This window comes from Nycticebus coucang, chromosome 10 (genome assembly GCF_027406575.1).
Source record: "Nycticebus coucang isolate mNycCou1 chromosome 10, mNycCou1.pri, whole genome shotgun sequence".
Classification (NCBI taxonomy): Eukaryota; Metazoa; Chordata; class Mammalia; order Primates; family Lorisidae; genus Nycticebus; species Nycticebus coucang.
The window spans coordinates 119,815,479-119,833,115 of record NC_069789.1 but is presented as its reverse complement, the minus strand read 5'-3'; the positions used below and the strand labels follow the sequence as shown (position 1 = coordinate 119,833,115).

The window sequence follows — 17,637 nt, the reverse complement described above, 5'->3', positions numbered from 1 at the left end:
CCCAACCTCTCGGGGGTACAAGTGGATGGGGCTTCCTGTCACTCTCCCCTGTGATTAAAGGCTGTAGGTTTGACACTGAGTAACAACTGCCTGAGGTTTCCTGTGAAGACCTTCATGGACCTCAGACAACTCTAGCCCTTGGGACCCAGGGCCAGGCACAACTTAGGAGTTAACAGAACACCTTTTATGGCCCTGCCCTGCCCCCATGCTCATAGCTGCTGAGCAATCTGCTCTATCCTCTGCAGAGTCTCCTCTGACTCCAGCTGCTCCAGGCTGAGCAGGGATAGGCCCAGCTGATCCTCCTAGGGGAAAGAGGAGACAGAAAGAAGGAGGAGTCACAAGGGCAAGACAGCTGCTACACTTCCCCTAGTGCCCCTGACAGAGACGTGGGGTCCAAGACTCGAGGGCCAGTAGGGACAAGAGGACTTTGGGACAGGATGTTTGAATCTGGAAACATCAGTATGATCTAGAGTGTGCTGTCCTTGAACAAGCCTGAGGGAGGGAGGGAGCCAGAGTGTCGTGCCCAAGAAGGATCAGCTTTCCCAAAGCCAGCAAAAGCCTCTTCAGAAAGTGTCCGATGCCTCCTCACCCCAAATTCTCTCACCCTTCCTCCTCTGGGCTGCCCAAGCAACCACGTGGATAACTGTAACCACCACTGGCATCCGTGGCCCCTTTCACGCCCCACTCCAGGGTCTGACTCATGGTTAAGGGGAGGCTGGCTGGAGAGTGGAGAGAAATCCAAGGGTTCTTCCTAGAGGAGGCGCTTAGACTGGGAGGGTGAAGGGAAGTAAGTGCAGGGCTCACCCGATGGAATGGCTGTGCCATCTGCCTCAGAAAGTACTTGGCGACCTGGACCCCCTCGTCGACAGTCAGGTTGAGGTTGGCATCTGTGAGGTGCTCCTGGATCCAGCGGGGCAGCTTCCCCCGCTTGTCCACCCGGGCAAAACGCTTTGAGCAGAATGGAGGGAGAAGGTGTCACTTGAGGGAGCCCAGGCCACCGCCCCATCTGGAAAACGGGGAAACAGACTAGTTCTCAGAGGCTGAGGTAGGGGCACAGGGGCCCCCTAAAGACATACCTTGTCAGCAAAGACCATAAGGCCATAGTCTGTCTTGCCCCTGATGGCACGACCCACACACTGGGCTGCGTGGCGCATGGCGTCAAAGGTGAGGAAGTCATTCTCTCGGATCTGGAACTGGTCCCGCAGGTACTCCAGCCGGGCCTGCAGGGGAAGAGGAGTCAGGAAGATGGGGGAGCTTCCCTTCCTGGTGTGCCTGCCCCTTCCAGAAACAACCCTTCCACATACCACAAAAGGGAGACGGCCCCAACACCCTAACTTCACAGTCTGTTTCTCGGACTCCCTGAGCTGAGGCACTACTCACCTTTAGAATGCGGCTCTGTGTGTAGACATAGGGGACGCCAAACATGATGACAGCCCGCCCGTAGTGGTGCACTGGGTGGGCAGAGGAGGGAGAAGGGGAGGTCTGGCTGGTCAGAGAGGGAAGGCCTGAGACCTCACATGCTGAATAGGGAGAGAGGGTGCCCACCGGGTGCCCACAGGCAGAGGGCAGGGGAAGCCTCAGCATGCCCAGCTGTGGGTGGGTGGTCCCCCAAGGGAGCAGGCAGCATGGTGGGCATTGCTCCACAGAGTTCCATGTCGGTGCTTGGGGAGGGGAGAGCCTGGTCCACTCACCAAAGTCAATTCCCTCAGACACTTTGCCCCGGGCCACTGACAGCAGGATGGCCCCACGTCCATTCTCACAGGCCTGGGGAGGGTAGGCCAAGATACATGCTGTGTCACTCAGAGCTGCCCCCTCAGCCCTGCCCCTCTCCACACTGGTCTCCCAGCAACCCCCACACTCACTTCCTGGTACTTCTCCAGGGCGACGCTGGTCTCAGCCCCATCTTGGGTCTCAATAAACAACAGCTTGTTCCTTTGGATATTTTCAAGGATGCCCTAGGGACAGACACCAGGGGGTCAGGGTTGGAATTGGCTGAAGGTGGATCCAGGGGACAACTGTCCTGGTTACACAATCCTGCCACAGACTCCTAAACAAGAAGTCTCTCTCTGGGCCTCAGCTTGTCCTCCTTGAGACATGGGAGGGAAGAGGTGGATTGGCCAAGTTCACTTCTTTTGTGATTCAGGTGGGAAGCCAATCACTACTGGACAAGTAAGGCAGGCATGTGGCCAATCAGGACAGCGACTGGTAGAGAGAATGACTGCGGCCTAGGGAGCAGCTGCCCTGAGATTTCAGCTAGGACACTGTAATAGAAACAGTGTGGTGCTGAGGTGTTAGGACAGACACAGAGACCGGTGGGACACCAGAAACACCCTCCACACATAGTTACATGTGCAATTCAGTGGAGAGAGCTCTTTTCAGTAAATGCTACTGGAGTAAGTGAATTCTATATTGGGGAAAATAAAAGGAACCTTGACCCCTACTTCACACCATGAAAAGATGAATTTGAGGTACCTCATAAATTTAGACATGAAAACTAAAACCACAAAGCTTCAAGAAAAGAACATAGGGCTCAGCGCCTGTGGCTCAAGCGGCTAAGGCACCAGCTACATACACCTGAGCTGGTGGGTTCGAATCCAGCTTGAGCCTGCCAAACGACAATGACAGCTGCAACCAAAAAATAGCCGGGCATTGTGGCGGGCGCCTATAGTCCCAGCTACTTGGGAGGTAGAGGCAGGAGAATCACTTGAGCCCAGAAGTTGGAGGTTGCTGTGAGCTATGATGCCACGGCACTCTCCCCAGGGCGAGAGCTTGAGGCTCTGTCTCAAAAAAAAGAAAAGAAAAGAACATAGGAGCCTATCTGTGACATTGGGATAGGCAAGGCTCTCTTAAATAGGACACAAAAGACACCCAGGGTGTGAGGATCAAGTGGCCAGCAGCCATCTTTCCACTATGTGGAAAAGACCAACATCTTGGCTGTCTTGGTGGAATGCCCCCACCATTCCCTGATAACTTGGATTAGCCAAATTGAAATTCATCTCACCCCAGAGAAGGCCTTGCTTTAACCCATTCCTGAGAGCTGGGCTGTGCTCAGAGGCAAAAAGCACAGAGCAGTCCTCTCTCCCAACCACATCCTGCCTGTCACCCAGTGCCTAGCTGCGGTGGTCAGCCCTGTTTCCAGAATGTCCCAAGACCTCTGCACCCACTTCCCAGAAGGAGCTCCTACAGACTCTTGAGGCTTTGCCCAGGCTTCAGCCTAGCCTTAATTTTCCAGAACCTTCCTCTAACAGCCATATATGCCCACTGGGCCTATAGATAGAGGGATACAGGGAGGGGTGGGCAAGAAGCCCAGAAAGTGTGAGTGTGGTAACCTCTGCAATGGGGTCTGCCTTTGAGGGTGGAGCCCAAGAGGCTGCTCAAGTCTGAGTTCTTTATATATATATATATATATATATATATATATAATTCAAAACCTTTTTTATTATATAAATTTCAAGCTAAAAAGTAAACAGAATATTATAATGAACCTCCATGTAACCATCATACAGCTTCAATAATTATCAACATTACGCCTTTCTTTCATATTCTACACTTCCACTCATTACGCAGTCCAGTTACGAATATTGCTACTATAATCCTAATTATTTAGAAGTTTTTTTTTTTTAACATATACATGTGTTTATTAGGTTTCCACTTTTTGCCTTCACAGAATTAAAAAGGCTTAAAATTTAATAACAGGTCCGAGTTCTTAACCTGATGTGATGGAGGCAGGGCTCTGGGCTGCATGCTGTTTATGCCACACACTGCTCAGACATACTGATGTGACAAATGACACCACTGCAAACACAAGAGGAATGAAGCCAGCACACAGGTGCAGCTCCAAGAGCTGAAAGACCTTTCCAGAGAATGGGTGGCCTGGGTGGCTGGGCCTACCTGCTCATACCAAGAGGCCACAGTGCTCTCCATGTACTGGTAACTGGTGAAGAAGGCCACAATGCCATCAGGGACCACTGCAGACATCTCCAGAAGAAGGTTTCCGTAGTTCCGGATCACCGCTGTGAGGGGTCAGAGGTTCGATCCTCTCTTGGCCTGGGTCCTCCTCCCCTCACCATCTTTAACTTGGGGTTCCCAGAAGCCCCACTGAAGTCATCTGTAGAGCTATTCACATAACTCCACTTCTCCTCCTTCCAGGCCCCTGGGAGGACTGTCCCTCCAATCCCCTGAAGTCAGGCAAGGTCATATGATTTTCCATGACCAATGAAGTTAGTGTCAAAGTGGCCATGTGCACAATTCACCACGATCGCTGTGATCTCGCCTGTCATCATACTGATGCACCCGAAGGTGGAGGTGCCCAAGTGAGGAGACACAGGGTCAGCCCCATGGACATATGCCATGGGCAAAAAGTAACCTCTGTGTTAAGGGACTGAGATTGGGGGATATTTGTTACAGCAGCAGGACTCAGCCCATCTGACTGATACACCTTCTCTCCCCAAACCCATGGAAACCAACCCCACAGGCAGCATACCAATATCTTCCCTGGTCTCAAATTTGGAGCTGATAGCCACCTGGTCATTGCCACGGCCGATGATCTGAAGTGAGCAACAGAAGTCATTATAAGTATAATAAGCAGAGCAAAAAAAAAAGGCAGAGCAGCTACAACTGCTGATGTGTGAGTGCCAATCACCTCTTGGTGCTGTACTAAGCTTTTTATAAACACAATGTCATTAATGACCCCTCAGCTACTCAGTTATCTGCATTGCAAGGACAAATGACTTGGGCTCAAAGAAGGTGAGTCACTTGCCCAAAGCAAATAAACGGCAGAGAAGGAATTGAGTCTGACCAGCAGCTACCCTCCAGCCCCAGCCTCCAGACCAGTCAACTGCAGGAGGACACTTCTCCCTACCACAGTGTATCCCCCCATGACACTCACAAAACCACTATGTGGTCATTACCAGTTCACAACCTCTGAAGGAAATTCCAAAAGCCAAAAAACCTCTGAAAGCTCCAATTTTTTTTAAAGTCTGGCACAAACTCATTAATTAGCAAAACCTGTCCTGACCTGAGCCTATTCAAATGCTTGACTTATTCCCTTATGTGACACCTCAAAACCTTTTGCTGCTGAAATAAAAGCAGTTTGGAGACAATTGCCCAGTACTGCTGGGGCAGTTATACACTACACAGCATATGCCTCATTTCTAAAGTCTGGAAAGTTTTGAATTCCATAATACATTGGGGCCTGGGCATGGTGGGTCACGGCTAGCACTCTGAGAGGCTGAGGCAGGCAGATTGTTGAGCTCAAGAGTTTGAGACCAGCCTGAGCAAGAGTGAAACCCTGTCTCTAATGAAAAAATAGAAAAACTAGGTGGGCATTGTGGCAGGTGCCTGCAGTCCCAATCACTCAGGAGGCGGAGGCAAAAGGATCTCTTGAGCCCAAAAGTTTGAGGTTGCTGTGAGCTATGATGCCATAGCACTGTACCTAGGGCACAGAGTGAGATTCTGTCTCAAAAAACTACAGGCCAAAGGCTGGGCGCAGTGGCTTATGCCTGTAATCCTAGCACTTTGGGAGGCTGAGGTGGGTGGATTGCCTGAGCTCAAGGGTTTGAGATCAGCCTGAGCAAAAGTGAAACCCTGTCTCTACTGAAAATAGAAAAACTGAGGCAAGAGGATCTCTTGAGCCCAAGAGTTGGAGGTTGCTGTGAGCTATGATGGATGCCAGGGTACTCTACCCAAACACTTTGCACTCCAGGACTTCAGATAAGGCCCATGTTAAGATGCCCATGTTATAGAGAAGACAGGCAGAGAAGGAGGATCATTTACCCAGGTCACAGCCAGATGACATACCGGGCACAGCCACATTAATGAAGATGTGGAATAAGTACCTACCTACCTTGTACCAGGCCTTGAACTACACAAGACTTTTACATCTGTTATCTCTGTAAATCCTCTAAACAGCCCCAGGAGATCAGGGAGGACACATTCTCATTTTACAGATGAGAAAACAAGCTTGGGGAATCATGCCCACAGGGAAAAGCAGAATCAAGCCCCAGTCTGTCTGAATCCTGAACCCCAGCTCAGAGCTGTAAAGCCTTCCTGCCTAAACAGCTGGGGGTGGGGTGTGGGGAGGCAGCCCTACCCCCACTCACTCACCATGGGGCAGAGGCAGACACGGGCCAGCGTCATGGTAAAAGTTGCCATGGTGACAGGGTGGAAGTCCAAGATCTTGGGGTAGATGTCCAGTGGGGACAGTGTCTATAACAGGGATAGCAGAATAGTGGGAGGGATCTTAGCAGGCCTGAGGAGGAACCAGGAGCCACACGACAGAGGGTTGGGAACTGGGAGGCGAGGAAGAAGGGTCCTCACCCCCGATGTGATGATGACAGACTGGAAGCGCTCAAACACAGGTTTGATGGCCAGTGAGGCGTCCATGCAGCTGGACAGAGAGAAGAGGGTGGTGAGGGCCAGGCAGGCTGGGGCCCCTGACCCGTGGTATGTTCATACTCCCACCAAGGTAGAGTCCCACCTGAAGTGCAATATGGGGTTGGCAATGGTTGGAGTCCTATCGTCAAAGGGCTCGATGATGATGGTAAAGCCTACGGGACAGACAAAGGCGAGTGAGAATCCCTCACGATGGTCACACTGCACACTGACCCGTTCCCTTCATTACCCCACAAGTAAATGGAACCAAACACCAGCTGCCCAAGCCCAAAGTCCAGGCACCCAAGATACACCCCAACTTGCCCATTTCTCTACAAGACCCAGATTTATGCCAACATTCATGGAGGATCTCAAACAAAGAACACCAAAGCTTTATTCTTCACACTCTTCCAGCGCCAAAAAGGCCTGCCCAGCACCCAAGCTAAAGCCAGGAGCCAGAGTCTCCTTCCTAACCTAAGCCACCAGCAAGCTGGGCAGCTCTGCCTCCTACTGTGATCTGACCACCTCCCCACAATGCCACCTGGGCCATCCCCTTCTCACTGGGCCCATCCCCTGCTTGCTGCACAGAATCCTGAGTCAGGTCATGTCCTTGCTGCGCAGAAGCCTCCCAAGGCCTCTGCTTCTCCTAGCATCCACAATCACCTGTGGGACCAGTCACAGACCCCACTCCCTCCTTGCTTACTGGCCTCCTGCCGGATCTTCAAGCATCAGCAGCCTTACTCCCCCGCCCAGGGCCTTCGCACTTGCTGGTCCCATTCATTGCCAGGAAAACTTCTCAAGGTGGCTCCATTTGGTTGAGACTTTGCTCAAAAGTCAATACATCACAGAGGCCTTCCCTGGCCACTTTTCTACTGTAGCCATGTTTCGACACTGTAATGTATTTTTTTCATGACAACTATCACCTTCTGGAATTATCTTTTTATTTACTTATATGCATCTTTGCTACTGGTTTTCCCCCCAGAATATAAGTTCCAAGAGATTAGGAATGAGGTCTTTTTTGGTTCCTTCTGCTTCTACCATGCTGGGGCTGTCTTGTTTGTTGAACAAATGAATGAATGAATACATTCAGTTTCACTCAGTAGAAAAAAATCAAGTTTTCTATGCTGAAGACATAATTGGTGGCCAAGACAGCCTTGACCCTGCACTACATGGACTCGCAATCCAGGAGGAAAGCCAGACCTGTCCCCAGACAGTGATGATTCAGAATGGGCAGGGCTGGGACGGAAGAGCCCAGAGGAGGGCCGTGACCCAGCCTGGGGGTCAGGGAGGGCTTCTTGGAGGAGGAGACATCTCTACTGAGCATAGAACTGAAGGATGAGGGGGAGGTAGTGAAGGGATGAGGAAGAAGGAGAAGGACATCCCAGGTAAAAGAACATAGGGAGTTCACAGATGGGAAAATGGGGGCGAGAGAACAACAAAGGCTGAGAGGGAAGATGGAGCGGGACAGAGGGATGGACACAAAAGCAGCATCCTTCAGGATTCACTGCTCATCCACCCTGGGGGTGAGGGGGACCAGGTCTCTGGCCCTCTGCCCAGGCCCAGCTGTAGGATGGCAGGCCTGACCTGGTTTCCTGGATAGAATAGTAATCCCCAGGGATCAGACTGAGCCCTTGGCCAGCTTAAAGCTGAGGAAGGGGTGGGAACACTGACTGATGAAGCCTCTGGAATATTTCCTCTCTCCCTACAGCTGAAAATCTGAGCACTGTCCTCAGCTCCTCTCCCCTGGGTGCTCAAACCCAGGCACTCTGATCCCCACATCACAGCCTTGTCCACTCACATCTCTCACCAAACCATCCCTTTGTCCCCACAGCCTTGCCTTGGCCCAGGGTCCTCCTCTCCTGCTCAGGTCCCTGACCCCTTCCCTGAAAGAAGAATCTTCATTTTTTGAATTTTTAAAAATTTTTTGCAGAGATGAGGCCTTGCTATTGCCTGGGCTTATTTCAAACTCCTGGCCTCAAGTAATCCTCCTGCCTCAGCCTCCTGAGGATTGCAGGCGTGAGCTGCCATGCCCAGCTCAGAACCTTCCTAAAGTAAAAATCTGTCACAGCACCTCAGAACCTGCTATAGCTCTGCAGAGCCCTTGGGCCAACTGCTTATCATGCCTATAGCATGACCTGAAACTACAGAACTTCTCTGACCCCATCCCAGACCCCTGCCCACCACTATCCCTCCCTGCTCTGCAGACAGGGGGAGCCTTTGGAAATACAAATCTGAGCATAAGGCTCACTCAACAACTGTCTGCTGCTTGCCAGTGACTTCAAACTAGAACTCAAGACCAAGTTACTGCTGACAACCCTCTAGACTCTGCCAGGAGGCCCATCCGGGGCAGAAAGAGGAGGGCTTACCCTTAGCGTAGGTGCTGACAAGGGTGGCAAAGTTAGCAAGGAGGGTGAGGGGGGAGAAGTCAGCAAGGTCGGTGATCTCCAAGGTGTGCAGGAGGGAGCGGAGGCGTTCAGCACAGAATCTGGTGAGGAGTTGATAGGTCAGGGATACAGGGATGCAGAAATGAGACCAGCAAGCAGCCCCTCCTCTGCCATCAGAGCATGTGGTCACATGTCTGTCTTCCCTGGTAACTGGGTGCTCCCTGAGGGCAGGGACTGGGACTGCTCTAAAAACTTCCATGTCCCCACACTGCACATGTGCATGTCATGCGAAGCTACCACTGCATGATGGCACATATAGAGCAATAATCATATACTACAGAGTCAGGTGGTCACTTGTCACATGTACTCACATGACCTCATATATAAGTTCTTGTCAAGAGACCCACAACTACACCCAAAAGCCCACAGTCACTGCATTTTTGTTTTTTTTTTTTTGAGACAGTCTCACTCTGTTGCCTTGAGTAGAGTACTAAGGTGTCATCATCACTCACAGCAACCTCAGTCTCATAGGCTTAAGTGATCCTCCTGCCTCAGTCTCCTGAATAGCTGGGACTATAGGCACCCGCCACTGAACCCAGCTAGTTTTTCTTTTCTGTTTTTAGTAGAGATGGGGTCTTACTCTTGCTCAGGCTGGTCTCCAACTCTTGAGCTAAAGTAATCCACCTGCCTTAGCCTCCCACAGTGCTAGGATTACAGTTGTGAGCCACTGCACGGGGCCACAGTCAACTGCATTAATCCTGCGTTACTTCACAGTTACACAAAGACATGCAGAACTTTTCGCGCTGTCTCTTAGGTACGAATCCCACATGCTCACAGACCAGGTCAACAGCAGGGGTGCATGTGCAGGGCCACCCAGCCATACCTGCAAATAGGTAGGCCTGGGACTCTCACCCCTTAGGGGCTGTTTATAGAGCAGGAGCACCCAGCTTTGGTGCCAGGTGGGCGGTCAGACTTTAAAACATACCTACCAGCTTGGTGACCGTAGCTCAGAGGTTAGGGTGTCGGCCACATATCCCTGGGTTGGCGGGTTCGAACCTGGCCCGGGCCAAGTAAACAACAACAAGTACAACAAAAAAATAGCTCGGTATTGTGGCGGGTGCCTGTAGTCCCAGCAACCTGGGAGGCTGAGTCAAGAGAATCGCTTAAGCCCATGAGTTTGAGGTTGCTGTGAGCTGTGATGTCAGGCACTCTACCAAGGGTGACATAGTGAGACTCTGTCTCAAAAATAAAAAAATAAAATAAAAAATAAAACCTGCCTCCCCAACTATAGTTTTTCCATGTCTTTAATGCCCAGGCTAGGACAGGGCTCTTTTTGGGGTTCCCCCAGCCTTCTGGGATCCCCCATCCTAGCCTGCCTATCCTGGGTCATTGCTATCTGGGAACGAGCCTGTCTCTTCCACTGGGCCACAGGCCCCATGTCGGCAGCCCTAGGCTGTCTCAGTCTTTACTGGTGTCCCCTGCACAGAGCAGGCGCTTGTGTTGAATGACTGAGTTCCTCTCTCTGCCCTCACAATTCCCAAATGTGGGGGAGACAGGCAAAGCCACTCTGATGGCTGTCTACCCCTCAGAGGCACAGCAGCCACAGGTTTCAAGTCACAACTCTTGAAACTATGCTGTGTGACACTGGGCAATGGCTTCCCCTCTTGGAGCCCCAGCCTCCTCCTTTGCAGCTCGGGACACTACACAGGGGATGCAACTGAGATACATAACGGGTATAGGTCTTCATAAGGGCTCCGCTGCCTTCTCACCTAACCATCACAGAAACCTGTGGAGTAAAAATGATTCCCCCTCCACTTTACCCAAGGAGGAAACTGAGGTTCAGAGAAGACCAATGACTTATCCCAAACAGCAAAGGGAAAATATAAGAAGCCCCCCTCCTATGCCTAGGTCCATTCCCTGCCTACTCTGTGCCCCAGAAAACTGAAATTTAAAACCCCACCCCACCCACAACAAATGCACCCAGACCGCACTATGGGGATGCCCTTGTCCTCAGGCTTGGACTATGAGAAGCACTGGCAAGAAAGAACATGGTGAAGGTGCCCAGCTCCCATCCCCCCTGAGCCTCCCATCCTGCTGTGTCATGGTCTCAGCTCCTCTCCGGGGCCTCTCCAGGCCCTGTCCAGCTGACTCAACATCACTCCCTTCCTGGCCCCTGCGGCCTGGGGTTTAAATAGTTCCAAGCTCTTCCGAGTTCCCAGGGACCTCTCACCCTTCTTGGATCCTCCACCCAGCCTGAACCCTCTTCCAATGATCCCTCCACGAAACTCTCTTCAGGTAACCGCTGTGATCCAGCCATGTGCAGCCTGTCAAGCCCCTGCCCAACAGCTAGACTGAGGACTAGCTCCAACCCAAGTCCCCTGCTATCCCAGGCCGTACCTAAGGGGCTTGCGCTGGATGCACACGCGCTGGGCCAGGCCACTCAGGAAGGCAGGTGGGCTCTCCTGCACCACGTGCTGCACGCGCAGCCGCCACTTGACATACTCTAGTAGCCGCCGTAGGAAGCCCAGGAAGTGCTCAGCTGTGCGAATGGAGCCAGGCACAGCCTCTGCAGAGAGAAGGGGTCAGCAGCTATGGGGATGTGGGACAGGGAGTGGGAGACCACAGGGGCAGTGACTCACCCTGTAGCACCTCATCAGGTAGCACAGGGTTGGCCAGGTGGGCATCGGTCTCCCGAGCAGCACTGGCCTCTCGCAGTCCCTCCACAAGGCGCCGGTACTCGTCCCGCAGACGCTGCTCATCCGTCTCCTTGATCCTGGGAGAAGACCAGGTAGGGGCTGGCATTCTGGGGCCAAGTCAGGCAGAGATCAGGGGCCCAGGAGAGGTGCAAGGCTGGCTGGGAACAGGACAGGCCCCAAGAGTTACTACACAGCCGGCCCCTACCTGAGTACTGTCTTCTGCAGGGTCTCCAGGTTGCCCTGGCACCGATCGAGGATCCTGCGTGTGAGGTTAACACTCATGGAGTCGATGCAGACATTGTCTGGGGAAGGGGCAGAGGGCAGAGCTAAGGCAGACCAGTACGGGGCAGTGGTCTGGGTACCTGGCATCCCTTTAGCACTCTGGCTCCCTCCTCACCGATGTTGTGGGCCTCATCAAAGACCACAACAGCCTTGCGGGCCAGTTCCTTGGACACCAGGTCTGCAATCTTGGGGTCCAAGAGGTAGTGGTAGCTATAAACCACCACGTTGGCATGCAGGATCTAGGGGACAAGAGGGGCAGAATTATACAGGCCCTGCCACCCCAACCTGCACCATACTTGCCCGCTACTTCCACACAAGCCCACAGAGGCAACAAAAGGCAGGCACAGGCAAGTCACAAACGGATGACAGAAATAGACTGACAGACAAATAGAGGTACTGACCAGCAGAAAGATGTAAGCAGACAGAGACACACAGAACCAGACAGCCAGACTGAGGCAGCCCACCGCCCCGTTCACACCCCTCTGCCACACACCACCTGCCTCCTCACCGAGTATCGGGCCAGAAAGTATGGGCACCAGCCCTGGCGTCGCCCCAGGGTCTTCAGGTCATCCAGGTTGTAGATGCCAGCAGAGAGGGGCACCTGACGCCCATGGGCATCGAATTCCTGGGATAGGGAGAGAGAGTGCCAGACGGTCAGGGAAGCTGGCTACCCCAAGCATCTCAGCTCTCCCTTTCTAAGCCCTGTACCCCAGGCACCTCATAGAAGCGGCAGTGGGGCAGGCTAGCATCCTGCTGGTACTGTGCTCGCACGTAGGAGGCTGTGAGGCTGTGGCATTTCCCATCAACATCCTTCCCAAAGCGCAAGGGTGTCACCTAAGGGGAGCAAAGAAAGCCTGACCACTCTGAACCTGGGCCTCCGCACCTCCCAGCTGGCTGGCATTTTTGGACAATGTGAATCTCCTTTTATTAGCAATTAAGAAACGTGGGAACTAGCTAGACACCTGTGGCTCAAGCGGCTAAGGCACCAGCCACATACACCTGAGCTGGTGGGTTCGAATCCAGCTCGGCCTGCCAACCAACAATGATGGCTGCAACCAAAACATAGCCGGGCATTGTGGTGGGTGCCTGTAGTCCCAGCCATTTGGGAGGCAGAGGCAGGAGAATCGCTTGAGCCCAGGCATTGGAGGTTGCTGTGAGCTGTGATGCCACAGCACTCTACTCAGGGTGATAGCTTGAGGCTCTGTCTCAAAAAAAAAAAAAGAAAGAGAGAAACCTGGGAACTTACTGCAAGGATCAAAGAGTGGTAAAATTGTTACATTCTTAAAACTATTATTTTTGGGCAGCGCAGTGCCTGTGGCTCAGTGGGTAAGACACAGGCCCCATATACCAAGGGTGGTGGATTCAAACCCAGCCCCAGCCAAACTGCAACAAAAGAATAGCCGAGTGTTGTGGCAGGCACCTATGGTCCCAGCTACTCAGGAGGCTGACGCAAGAGAATCACCTAAGCCCAGGAGTTGGAGGTTGCTGTGAGCTGTGACGCCATAGCACTCTACCAAGGGTGATAAAGTGAGATTCTGTCTCAAAAAAAAAAAACAAAACGCTGGGCGGTGCCTGTGGCTCAACAAGTAGGGCAGGCGCCGGCCCCATATGCTGGAGGTGGCAGGTTCAAACCTGGCCCTGGCCAAAAAAAAAACTGCAACAACAACAATAAAAAACGCTATTATTTTTTTATTTTTTTTATTTTTTTTGTAGAGACAGAGTCTCACTGCACCGCCCTCGGTAGAGTGCCATGGCGTCACACGGCTCACAGCAACCTCCAACTCTTGGGCTTACGCGATTCTCCTGCCTCAGCCTCCCAAGCAACTGGGACCACAGGTGCCCGCCACAACGCCCGGCCATTTTTTTGTTGCAGTTCGGCCGGGGCTGGGTTTGAACCCGCCACCCTCGGCATATGGGGCCGGCGCCCTACTCACTGAGCCACAGGCGCCGCCCAAAAACGCTATTATTTTTAAAACTTTAATTCTTGAAGGATCTTTAGTAGGTTGAAGATAACTACTTTATCAGTTGAAATGCGAAAACACATAGAAGCTTGGTGTAGTTTAAGAATCAGAGGTTCCGGGCGGCGCCTGTGGCTCAGTGAGCAGGGCGCCGGCCCCATATACCGAGGGTGGCGGGTTCAAACCCGGCCCCGGCCAAACTGCAACAACAAAAAAAAAAATAGCCGGGCATTGTGGCGGGCGCCTGTAGTCGGGAGGCTGAGGCAGGAGAATCGCCTAAGCCCAGGAGTTGGAGGTTGCTGTGAGCTGTGTGACACCACGGCATTCTACCGAGGGCAATAAAGTGAAACTCTGTCTCTACAAAAAAAAAAAAAAAGAATCAGAGGTTCCGGGCGGTGCCTGTGGCTCAGTGACTAGGGCGCCGGCCCCATATGCTGAGGGTGGCGGATTCAAACCCAGCCCCGGCCAAACTGCAACAACAACAACAAAAAAATAGCTGGGCATTGTGGCAGGCGCCTGTAGTCCCAGCTGCTCAGGAGGCTGAGGCAAGAGAATCGCATAAGCCCAAGAGTTAGAGGTTGCTGTGAGCAGTGTGATGCCACGGCACTCTACCCGAGGGCGGTACAGTGAGACTCTGTCTCTACAAAAAAAAAAAAGAATCAGAGGTTCCACTCACACAGTCTGAGAACTCAATTCACCCTTGACCTGCTTTGAATTCTCTAAGGCTTCACTGATGACACTGTCAGAGGCCATGACTGTCTTTCCAAAGAACAAAGCCTTTTCCTTAACCAAAGGGATGACTTAAGGCTGCCTACCTTAAGGTTCAAACTTGCCACCCTTGGTATATGGGGCCAGCGCCCTACTCACTGAGCCACAGGCACCGCCCATCATGATTTCTAATATTCTTTTAGCTTTTTTGCATGCTAAAGGCTTTAGCTGCATCATCTCACCTAATCTTATCATCAACAACCTCAAGAGACATGTGCTTAATTATTCCCATTTTACAGAAGGGAAGACCGAGGCCTAGACAACAGAAATCACCTAGCCAAAAGTACACAGCTTGTTAAGTTTCAGAGCCAGGAAACCAGGTGCACCAGATTCCAAGAGCTGCCTTTTTAACTTCTCTAAGGCCTGGGGAAAGTGGGAAGGCTACCTGGAGAAGGTGTGCTTGCCTGGGCCATGAAGAATGAATCAGAATTTAACAAGTGAGAAAAGAATTCTGTGTGTGGCCCTTATATCCTGGGTCTAGCCTAGGAACCTAAGAACCATGGTTAGATGGAAGAGTTTCCTCAACCCTAGTGCTTGGAGCAAAGGGAAGGAATGGAGGCTTACCTCAGGGTGAACACACAGGTTTTTGCGGGAGCTCAGAGCCAGACCCAAAAATGGCAGCTTCTCGCCCTCCTGCTTCTCGTAGAAGTTGAGCAATTTGCGAAGCTCTTCAATCACCTGCTCCAAAATGGCAGGTAGGGGTGAGCGGGAGCTTGTGCTCATTGTTGAAAGCACAAGTCCCTGCTAGGCCCCAGTCTCTCTTCCCTGTTTTCCTAAACACCCCCTAAGACTGGAGAGGGTGACCCCAGAGGACCATTGAGGCTAAGGGAAGAGTAGGGAAAAGCACCAGTATCAGCCTGGCTCACCTTCTCAATCTCTGGCACAGTCCTTGAGCAGTAGATGAGTTTGGTCACCTCCAGCGGATATGCCTGCCAATAACAATTAGGCTCAACTTCTGTCTAGCCTAGTGGTTCTCAACCTGCGGGTCGCGACCCCTTTTTAACAATGAAAATACATTGCAGCATTAGGAGGGTTGAGAACCACTAGTCTAGCCCCCACCCTCTTCCCCCTTTACAGGCTCAGTGGGTCCCTCACCCGCTGGTATGCTATGATCAAGGCCAACAGGGACACTGTCTTCCCAGTGCCTGAGGGCATCTCCAGGACTCCATGACCCTGAATGTTAGGAGCAGGAGGAACAAGACACAGGCTGTCAGAATCTCGGGGACACAAACTCTGCCCATAAATACCACTATCTAGAAACACAACAGGGGCAATGGGTTTGGATCCCACTTCTGCTACTTATTTGCTGAGCAATCTTATTCAAGTACCTTCAGTTCTCTGGGCCATGGTATCCTCATCTCTACAACGGGCCTAATAATAAAGCCCTTCCTGGTAGCGTAACTGTGAGGACTAGTGAGAAATTGTGGGCTAAATATTTAGCATAGTATCTAACATAGATGAACCCTTCTTTTTGTTTAGTAAAACTTTTCACAACACTTATGCTGCTCTTAAAAGTTTCTAAGCATCTTCATCAGGGTTTCTCAATGTCAGCGCTACTAACATTTGGGGTGTTTTGGTTCGGTGAGGCTGCCCTGTGTGCAGTAGGATGATAGGCAGCATCCCCGGCCTCTACCTACTAAAAGATAGCAGTACCTCACCTCCACTGCTGTGACAACTAGAAATGTCTTCAGACATTGCCAAATGTCCTCCAGGGTGGTTGAGAATTGCTGCCTTAGATGTATTAACTCATATAACCCTCCCACACCTATGAAGTAGGTACTAATACTATCCCCCCCTTTATAGAAGGGGAAACCATGGAACAAGGAGGCTAAATGATTTGCCCAAGGGCACACAGAGGGAAACCTGCAGGTCCAGGACACTAACCCAGGCAGTAGAGTCCAAAGTCGATACATTCCCAACCATTGGCCGACTCAACCTTGCATAAACGTCAGCTGCTGCAGTTATTAACTATTACTTTGGGTAACAGAAGATTTTGGGAATCCTAGATTCCCAAGGATCTCGGATTTCTAAAATCTAGACGTCCTGCAACCTCAGTCTTAGGCCCAAGCGTGAGAAGTGACAGGACAGCGGCGGGGCCCACCCACTACCTTGGCGTCCAGCGTGCGTTTGAGCTCCCGCATGTAGGAAAACTGCTCCGGGTAGATGTAGTCGTACGGGAAGTACACCAGCAGCCCGTCCACGTTGAGCCTGACAGCAGGGGTTGCTCGATCAGTCCCCAGTCCTCTCAGCCCCTCTCCTGTCTCCACGCTCCCCCATCCTCTGGCCCAGAGGGGTTACGCGCCAGGCACCTCCCGATACACCCCAGTTCCCCAGGAGCCTCTGGGTCCCCTAGGTATCTCCTCGCTACTATCCCGGTTACCAACTCGCAGGTCCCCACGGCTGTCCTCACCCCTTCACCCAGCCCTCGCCCCACAGGTTCCCCCATCTTCCGGATCCCCCTGCCCGCTCCCAAGGAGCGACCCGAGACCCCCTTCTCACTTCATGGCGCCGGCCCGGGCGTGCGGTGGCGTCGACCCGCCTCCCTCGTGAATATTTAGTGAGGCAGGGTCCTGGGCAGCCTCGAGGGTCCGCTCCACCTTTGTCACTACACCATTGGCCAATCCCACCCGTCACTCCGTTAGGGTACCGCCAATCGGATTCTGCGCCTGCGCAGGGAGAAGCGAGGGCGGACTCCAGAGAGAGGCGGTTCTGGGGGCGTGGCTGAGGATGGCCTAGGGCCAACCGAGAACTAAACGCAAAGCGAAGACGAGAGAATCCATCCCATTCAAGTGGACTAGGTTTTTCTGCGCCTGCCCAATTGTAAGAGCGGCAAAGAGAATCTTAGTGGAGAATCACAGAGAAATTGGGGACACCTTCGGGACCTACAAATTAGGAATGGCCTCACTGCAGCAGACAAACATGACAAACATGCACTTAAAAAACACCTGCTGTATCCTCGACTTCTGTCGGATAAATAACTTATAGTTACTCCCATTTATTCACCGCCTGTTTGCCATATACTGTTTTTTTTTGTTTGTTTTGTTTTTGTTTTTTGTGGGTTTTTTGGCCGGGGCTGGGTTTGAACCCGCCACCTCCGGCATATGGGACTGGCGCCCTACTCCTTGAGCCACAGGCGCCGCCCGCCATATACTGTTTTTAGGCGTTTTTTTCTTTTTT

At 52.1% G+C, this 17,637-nt stretch overlaps 1 protein-coding gene across 3 annotated transcripts; it reads right to left on the bottom strand.

Annotated features, from left to right (window-relative positions):
• Positions 1-164: 164 nt before the first annotated feature.
• On the bottom strand, positions 165-17,081 carry ERCC2 (ERCC excision repair 2, TFIIH core complex helicase subunit). 3 transcript variants are annotated; one of them, XM_053608262.1, is made up of 23 exons: positions 16,960-17,081; positions 16,569-16,668; positions 15,556-15,633; positions 15,327-15,389; positions 15,025-15,138; positions 12,452-12,568; positions 12,243-12,359; positions 11,850-11,973; positions 11,658-11,754; positions 11,396-11,529; positions 11,154-11,322; positions 8,739-8,857; positions 6,479-6,548; positions 6,319-6,388; positions 6,106-6,207; positions 4,484-4,547; positions 3,892-4,013; positions 1,863-1,955; positions 1,692-1,764; positions 1,381-1,520; positions 1,077-1,220; positions 805-948; positions 165-302 (listed from the first exon to the last, which is right to left on the bottom strand). In XM_053608262.1, the coding sequence occupies exons 1-23, from the start codon at positions 16,962-16,964 to the stop codon at positions 210-212; spliced, it is 2,352 nt and encodes a 783-aa protein (XP_053464237.1). In that variant the 5' UTR covers positions 16,965-17,081; the 3' UTR covers positions 165-209. The 3 variants fall into 3 exon arrangements, with proteins under 3 accessions (XP_053464237.1, XP_053464238.1, XP_053464236.1); XM_053608263.1 differs by having other exon boundaries at positions 1,381-1,451; XM_053608261.1 differs by having other exon boundaries at positions 1,381-1,764.
• Positions 17,082-17,637: the final 556 nt, after the last annotated feature.